This window comes from Ascaphus truei, chromosome 7, assembly GCF_040206685.1.
Source record: "Ascaphus truei isolate aAscTru1 chromosome 7, aAscTru1.hap1, whole genome shotgun sequence".
Taxonomy (NCBI): Eukaryota; Metazoa; Chordata; class Amphibia; order Anura; family Ascaphidae; genus Ascaphus; species Ascaphus truei.
In genome coordinates this window covers 9,601,825-9,611,025 of record NC_134489.1, presented here as the reverse complement: position 1 = coordinate 9,611,025, position 9,201 = coordinate 9,601,825, and the positions used below count along the sequence as shown (strand labels likewise).

At 61.9% G+C, this 9,201-nt stretch overlaps 1 protein-coding gene across 4 annotated transcripts in view; it reads right to left on the bottom strand.

Moving 5' to 3' along the window:
• Positions 1–9,201, bottom strand: part of LOC142498689 (uncharacterized) — a 73,234-nt gene that overhangs the window by 15,111 nt on the left and 48,922 nt on the right. The window contains exon 6 of one of the 4 annotated variants that reach the window (XM_075606967.1): positions 6,957–7,429. The exons of 1 other annotated variant lie outside the window; for it this stretch is intronic. In XM_075606967.1, coding sequence (XP_075463082.1) covers positions 7,292–7,429 — 138 coding nt within the window. In that variant the 3' untranslated portion in view covers positions 6,957–7,291. Of the gene's footprint in view, positions 1–6,956; positions 7,430–9,201 lie in introns of those variants that run through there. 2 more of the 4 variants (XM_075606969.1, XM_075606965.1) reach the window with 2 other exon arrangements.

The following is a 9,201-nucleotide window of genomic DNA, read 5'->3' as shown; positions in this document are numbered from 1 at the left end:
AGCTCACGGGTACACATACACATAACATGCGCTGCAGCTCACGGGTACACATACAAATAACATGCGCTGCAGCTCACGGGTACACATACAAATAACATGCGCTGCAGCTCACTGGTACACATACAAATAACATGCGCTGCAGCTCACGGGTACACATACAAATAACATGCGCTGCAGCTCACGGGTACACATACACATAACATGCGCTGCAGCTCACGGGTACACATACAAATAACATGCGCTGCAGCTCACGGGTACACATACAAATAACATGCGCTGCAGCTCACGGGTACACATACAAATAACATGCGCTGCAGCTCACGGGTACACATACAAATAACATGCGGTGCAGCTCACGGGTACACATACAAATAACATGCGCTGCAGCTCACAGGTACACATACAAATAACATGCGCTGCAGCTCACGGGTACACATAAAAATAACATGCGCTGCAGCTCACGGGTACACATACACATAACATGCGCTGCAGCTCACGGGTACACATACACATAACATGCGCTGCAGCTCACGGGTACACATACAAATAACATGCGCTGCAGCTCACGGGTACACATACACATAACATGCGCTGCATCTCACGGGTACACATACAAATAACATGCGCTGCAGCTCAATGATACACATACAAATAACATGCGCTGCAGCTCACGGGTACACATACACATAACATGCACTGCAGCTCACGGGTACACATACAAATAACATGCGCTGCAGCTCACGGGTACACATACACATAACATGCACTGCAGCTCACGGGTACACATACACATAACATGCGCTGCAGCTCACGGGTACACATACACATAACATGCACTGCAGCTCACGGGTACACATACACATAACATGCGCTGCAGCTCACGGGTACACATACACATAACATGCGCTGCAGCTCACGGACCAAGTCACTGTCGCGCAGAAACTCCCATGGAATTCTATAAGAGTTTCCGTGCCATTGTGCCCTCCCGACCTGCACTGTCGCTGCTTAGTGAATATCCTCCAAACCAGGGGGTGGAAAACTCCACTTCTCAAGACCCCCTCAACAGGACAGGTTTTTAGGATGTCCCTGCTTCAGCACAGGTGGCTCAATCACTCCCTCAATCAGTGACTCAGCCTTTGACTGAGCCACAGTTTGCGCCACCTGTGCTGAAGCAGGGATATCCTGAAAACCTGACCTGTTGAACTGGAATTTGCCACCTCCTTCCCCAAACTCTTGAACCAGGCAGCTTAAGGCCCCGCTCACACAGCACACTACACGACGTGCAGCGCTTACGTGCGCGTGTTCGTCACAGACTCCTGGCGGCCAATGGTAGTGTTCAGTATTGAAATTACCATTGGCTGCAAAGTGCGGCGTCGCCGCTGCTGCAGTCGCCGGAGTCTATCCAATCTGTGATCTCCGGCTGCAGCAGCGTGACGCCAGTTTCAGCAGCCAATCAATGCATCATCAATGAATCAAAGCTCCCTGCTCCACACGCCACACGCCACACGCCACACACACACACACACGTTTTTGTTTATGTTTAGTCCTACATGCCCCCCCCCTGCTCTCCGGTCCCCGCACACAAGCGATGAAATTCACCAAAATTTGGCTTCGGTCTACAGAGTATAATAATAATAATAAAAAAAAAGGGAGGGACGGGGACACCGGGGGAACGAGGGACGGGGACACCGGGGTAACTAGGGACGGGGACACCGGTTGAACGAGGGACGGGGACACCGGGGGAACGAGGGACGGGGACACCGGGGGAACGAGGGACGGGGACACCGGGGGAACGAGGGACGGGGACACCGGAGGAACGAGGGACGGGGACACCGGGGGAACGAGGGACGGGGACACCGGGGTAACTAGGGACGGGGACACCGGGGGAACGAGGGACGGGGACACCGGGGGAACGAGGGACGGGGACACCGGGGGAACGAGGGACGAGGACACCGGGGGAACGAGGGACGGGGACACCGGGGGAACGAGGGACGGGGACACCGGGGGAACGAGGGACGGGGACACCGGGGGAACGAGGGACGGGGACACCGGGGGAACGAGGGACGGGGACACCGGGGGAACGAGGGACGGGGACACCGGGGGAACGAGGGACGAGGACACCGGGGGAACGAGGGACGGGGACACCGGGGGAACGAGGGACGGGGACACCGGGGGAACGAGGGACGGGGACACCGGGGGAACGAGGGACGGGGACACCGGGGGAACGAGGGACGGGGACACCGGGGGAACGAGGGACGGGGACACCGGGGGAACGAGGGACGGGGACACCGGGGGAACGAGGGACGGGGACACCGGGGGAACGAGGGACGGGGACACCGGGGGAACGAGGGACGGGGACACCGGGGGAACTAGGGACGGGGACACCGGGGGAACGAGGGACGGGGACACCGGGGGAACGAGGGACGGGGACACCGGGGGAACGAGGGACGGGGACACCGGGGGAACGAGGGACGGGGACACCGGGGTAACTAGGGACGGGGACACCGGTTGAACGAGGGACGGGGACACCGGGGGAACGAGGGACGGGGACACCGGGGGAACGAGGGACGGGGACACCGGGGGAACGAGGGACGGGGACACCGGAGGAACGAGGGACGGGGACACCGGGGGAACGAGGGACGGGGACACCGGGGTAACTAGGGACGGGGACACCGGGGGAACGAGGGACGGGGACACCGGGGGAACGAGGGACGGGGACACCGGGGGAACGAGGGACGGGGACACCGGGGGAACGAGGGACGGGGACACCGGGGGAACGAGGGACGGGGACACCGGGGGAACGAGGGACGGGGACACCGGGGGAACGAGGGACGGGGACACCGGGGGAACGAGGGACGGGGACACCGGGGGAACGAGGGACGGGGACACCGGGGGAACGAGGGACGGGGACACCGGGGGAACGAGGGACGGGGACACCGGGGGAACGAGGGACGGGGACACCGGGGGAACGAGGGACGGGGACACCGGGGGAACGAGGGACGGGGACACCGGGGGAACGAGGGACGGGGACACCGGGGGAACGAGGGACGGGGACACCGGGGGAACGAGGGACGGGGACACCGGGGGAACGAGGGACGGGGACACCGGGGGAACGAGGGACGGGGACACCGGGGGAACGAGGGACGGGGACACCGGGGGAACGAGGGACGGGGACACCGGGGGAACGAGGGACGGGGACACCGGGGGAACGAGGGACGGGGACACCGGGGGAACGAGGGACGGGGACACCGGGGGAACGAGGGACGGGGACACCGGGGGAACGAGGGACGGGGAAACCGGGGGAACGAGGGACGGGGACACCGGGGGAACGAGGGACGGGGACACCGGGGGAACGAGGGACGGGGACACCGGAGGAACGAGGGACGGGGACACCGGGGGAACGAGGGACACCGGGGGAACGAGGGACGGGGACACCGGGGGAACTAGGGACGGGGACACCGGGGGAACGAGGGACGGGGACACCGGGGGAACGAGGGACGGGGACACCGGGGGAACGAGGGACGGGGACACCGGGGGAACGAGGGACGGGGACACCGGGGGAACGAGGGACGGGGACACCGGAGGAACGAGGGACGGGGACACCGGGGGAACGAGGGACGGGGACACCGGGGGAACGAGGGACGGGGACACCGGGGGAACGAGGGACGGGGACTCCGGAGGAACGAGGGACGGGGACACCGGGGGAACGAGGGACGGGGACACCGGGGTAACTAGGGACGGGGACACCGGGGGAACGAGGGACGGGGACACCGGGGGAACGAGGGACGGGGACACCGGGGGAACGAGGGACGGGGACACCGGGGGAACGAGGGACGGGGACACCGGAGGAACGAGGGACGGGGACACCGGGGGAACGAGGGACGGGGACACCGGGGTAACTAGGGTCGGGGACACCGGTTGAACGAGGGACGGGGACACCGGGGGAACGAGGGACGGGGACACCGGGGGAACGAGGGACGGGGACACCGGGGGAACGAGGGACGGGGACACCGGGGGAACGAGGGACGGGGACACCGGGGGAACGAGGGACGGGGACACCGGGGGAACGAGGGACGGGGACACCGGGGGAACGAGGGACGGGGACACCGGGGGAACGGGGGACGGGGACACCGGGGGAACGAGGGACGGGGACACCGGGGGAACGAGGGACGGGGACACCGGGGGAACGAGGGACGGGGACACCGGGGGAACGAGGGACGGGGACACCGGGGGAACGAGGGACGGGGACACCGGGGGAACGAGGGACGGGGAAACCGGGGGAACGAGGGACGGGGACACCGGGGGAACGAGGGACGGGGACACCGGGGGAACGAGGGACGGGGACACCGGAGGAACGAGGGACGGGGACACCGGGGGAACGAGGGACACCGGGGGAACGAGGGACGGGGACACCGGGGGAACTAGGGACGGGGACACCGGGGGAACGAGGGACGGGGACACCGGGGGAACGAGGGACGGGGACACCGGGGGAACGAGGGACGGGGACACCGGGGGAACGAGGGACGGGGACACCGGGGGAACGAGGGACGGGGACACCGGAGGAACGAGGGACGGGGACACCGGGGGAACGAGGGACGGGGACACCGGGGGAACGAGGGACGGGGACACCGGGGGAACGAGGGACGGGGACTCCGGAGGAACGAGGGACGGGGACACCGGGGGAACGAGGGACGGGGACACCGGGGTAACTAGGGACGGGGACACCGGGGGAACGAGGGACGGGGACACCGGGGGAACGAGGGACGGGGACACCGGGGGAACGAGGGACGGGGACACCGGGGGAACGAGGGACGGGGACACCGGAGGAACGAGGGACGGGGACACCGGGGGAACGAGGGACGGGGACACCGGGGTAACTAGGGTCGGGGACACCGGTTGAACGAGGGACGGGGACACCGGGGGAACGAGGGACGGGGACACCGGGGGAACGAGGGACGGGGACACCGGGGGAACGAGGGACGGGGACACCGGGGGAACGAGGGACGGGGACACCGGGGGAACGAGGGACGGGGACACCGGGGGAACGAGGGACGGGGACACCGGGGGAACGAGGGACGGGGACACCGGGGGAACGGGGGACGGGGACACCGGGGGAACGAGGGACGGGGACACCGGGGGAACGAGGGACGGCACCCGCAACTGTCTGCCACAACTGCCGCGGCCCTACTCCTGCAGCTTAAGCACAGATCGCTGGGGTGCAGGAGCGCTCGGCGGAGGCGCGCATGGGAGCGAGCGGCCGTAGCAGGCAGTGTGATGCAAAAATAAGGGCATTTATAACGGAGAAAGAAAACTATTTCCAATTTTATCTTTAACTTAACCCCTGGAAAATGACGTTTCATTCAGAAGGTTTTCATGCTTTTAGTTATAAAGGCAGCATTTTAATTACAGCATATATTTATCATTTTGTGAAGCAAACAAATATACCGCTTGTGGGTGCATTTTCATATCTCAGATATGTCTGTAACCCTGTCTTTCCCCATTATCTCTTAGCATACAGCGCTTCCACTGCAGCCAGGGATTCTGGGTAATGACATGCAAATGAGCACAGGTGTCACTCTTTACTTCTCAACCATTTGCACACGGACCCCTATAAGCCTATGCCTGCCGTGTTAGGCCTCGGCCATGTTAGGTGCTTGCTGGCGGAAGCGTGCTGACGCGCGCTCCCGCTCAGCACCTAGCCCCTACAGCTGCAATTAGAGCGGCTTTAGTAGGGGCTCACCTGCGCTTCCGCGCGCTTGTGGAAGCGCAGGTCTTAGGGGAATTTAAAATTCCCCCGCGTGCCGGCGAGACAGGCCGGTCACGTGAGCGGTTCGCCCAATGAGGGCGAACCAGCTCCGTGACGTCACTGGCCCGCCCCCGGCCAGTGACGCGCCCGCCCCCGGACCGCCCCCTGACGGCCTGCTGAGAGCGCTTGCGGTAAGCAACCGCAAGGCCAGGGAAAGCACCCGCTTTCCCTGAGCCTCAGCGCGCCAGCGATAAGCGTGTCCGAGGCCTTACACAGCTTTCCAGCACAGCCTGGGTTAAAGAAGTGCAAAGCCAGTAACCCTTATCACAGACAGCTTTTTCAGCCTTTTGGGTCTCATCAGTGCGAGGCTGGTTACTGGCTATGCACAGTGACGCTGGTACGTGGGAATAACCAGACATTAATAACGTTATGGTGGGGAAAAAAGTTAAAAAAAAGTGACAAAAACCCCCCGCCGTACAGAGTGCCGCAAATACAAAATGTTGTGAACAAGTGCAAGAGTGGTTTCTGCCTTTAAAGCTGTATGCATTAGTCAAACACCTGGGTGTGTCTCGCCCTAACTCTTCCGCATCACCCTATATGAATGTTGCACCTCAACAAACCAGATGTTTTCGTAATTACCGAAAGAGTGATCTTTATTTTGCAGCGCGCTCCTCTGCTGCCTGTAATGTTAATGGGAAGGGAATTGAAATTCAATTTGCAACCACTAGAGGGAGGCAGTCCACAGATCTTTTTGCTTAACCCCTGCAGCGCTTTTAACCCCCTCACTGCCCAAGCTGCTCGCCGCCCACAAGACTGAAGATGAATTAGGCCGAGGCCCCGCTGCCTCAGTCAGCGCGCCCGCACTGCATGCAGGTGGCGCGCTGAGAGTCAATTGACCGCTACCTGCTGCCTGTACGGAGCGGGAGCTGGAGCGGGGGGGGGGGCGTGGTTTGAGCGGAGGGTCCGTTCGTCCGTCCCCCGTCCCCTGTCGGTCTGGCCGTCCCCCCCCCCTCGGTCTCCCTCCACCCACAACACACATACACACACACACTTCCCCCCGCCTCCCTACGAGCTCCTTCCCTGCTCCCCTCCTTACCTCCTCATTGGCTCACTCGCGCACCACGTGACGCGTCAACGCTTCAGAACACCTTCTTCTGGTAGCGCTGGCCGGCTGACGCGTCACAGCACGTAGTGAGCCGCGGAGGGAGGAGGCAGCGGGGACCAAGAGATTGCAGGTAAGGGGCTGGTGGCGCACGCGGCCACACGCGTCGCCGACCGCAGCGGGTCCTCAGCCTTAAGAGAACGGGGTTGCCAAGCAAATGAACGGCAGTGTGTGACGTAGTATGGAGGGTTAGGGTGTTGTGTGAGTTAATTGATCTGCTTGATGCATTCTATAGATAGAAGAAAGATGATCATTCATTGACCACTATCATTTATTGTAGAAAATATACTTTTCTGTGACAAAAGAAAAAAGACCCCCACCTCTGCACACCAATTATTACCAAAAATCCATATTCTGTTATCCTCTCTAAAAATAGAAACTCCTCAGACCAGCAAACTGCGGTTAAAGTCATAGGCCACTTTCAGCCGTGTCTTGCCATTGGGGTGGGTCCAGTGTTGGAAGAGCGACTGTAGGTGGTGGGAGGGGCTGAATCCGCTCACGTGGACTGACACAGCAGCAACCTGCAGAGAGAGACAGAGAGAGAGAATGGAGCTGGTGTCTCATTTATACGTCGCCCAGAAGATACACACCTATGTACATATGCACATGTAACTATATACATGTACAGCAAATAAAAATACCACTTGGGAGCACATTACATGTCTCAGACAGGCCTGCAACACTGCTCTTCACCGTTATCTCTTTGCATACAGTACTTCCACTGCAGCAAGGGATTCTGTGAAATGACATGTAAATGAGCACACAGTGTGTCACCTTTTGCCTGGAATATATAAAGCATACATTACCAGCAAAGGTAAGGAGACAACAGCACTCAGAAGGTATAAGCAGCTATAAACTGTATTAAAGAAACTTGCACATATATCCAACGTTTCGGTCCGCTGAACGGGACCTAGTGCAACCCCCCGAGGAAGGTCCCGTTCAGCGGACCGAAACGTTGGATATATGTGCAAGTTTCTTTAATACAGGTTATAGCTGCTTATACCTTCTGAGTGCTGTTGTCTCCTTACCTTTGCTGGTAATGTATGCTTTATTATTTTTTATGACATAAGCACCAGGTCATTATATCACTTCAGGAGTGCCAGATATTCATGATTTGTATATCTTATTATATATTAGTGAAAGCACTGTATGCCTGTCTGCATCTTCCTGTGTCCCTAGGGGAAATCTCATTGGTCCCTTGGGCCGCCCGCCCCCGCACCTCTCATTGGCCTGAGGCGGAGTGACCACACACACACACACACACACACACACACACACACACACACACACACACACACACACACACACACACACACACCACACTCTCTCACACTCTCTCACACTCTGCGCGGTGCTCATCGGGACCCGCGCGCACCTCCTCCTCTCCCCGGATCTCCCGGTTTCCCGTGCTTTTTCCTCCCCTTCCCCCCCCACCCCCCCGGCGCCGCTACAGTCAGCGGGGGAGCGGAGCGAGCCCCCGGGACACAGCGGGGGACTCTCACCCCCCCCCACCCACACACACAGAGCGGCTCTCCCCTCACCCGGCGCTCCCCCCCCCCGGCTCACCCCCCCCCACCCACACACACAGAGCACTGAACGGCTCTCCCCCCCCCGGTGCTCCCCCCCACACACACACACACAGAGCACCCGGCGCTCCCCGTCCCAGAGGCCTCTCCTCCGGCTGTCTCCGCCTCTCCTCCGGCTGTCTCCGCCTCTCACCGCAAGAGGCACAGCACCTCCTCACCGGAGAATCTCAGCCTCTCCGCGGAGGAGCCCGAGGTGGAGGAGGAGGGCGGCCGGTACCCAGTAGGAAGAGGAGCGCGGCCGTGTGCAAGGTGAGGAAACGCAGGGGAATGGGTTATTTAACGCGTCCAAGATTCACCCTGCCCTTTGCCCCCCCTGCCCTTTGCCCCCCCTGCCCTTTGCCCCTCCTGCCCTTTGCCCCCCCTGCCCACCCTCCCCCTGCCCTTTGCCCCCCCTGCCCTTTGCCCCCCTGCCCTCCCTCCCCCTGCCCTTTGCCCCCCCTGCCCTCCCTCCCCCTGCTCTTTGCCCCCCCTGCCCTCCCTCCCCCTGCCCTTTGCCCCCCCCTGCCCTCCCTCCTAATGCCCTTTGCCCCCCCTGCCCTCCCTCCCAATGCCCTTTGCCCCCTGTCCTCCCTCCCTCCCCCTGCCCTTTGCCCCCTGCCCTCCCCCTGCCCCCCTGCCCTCTTGCCCCCCTGCCCTCTTGCCCCCTGCCCTCTTGCCCCCTGCCCTCCCTCCCCCTGCCCCTTTGCCCCCCTGCCCTTTGCCCCTCT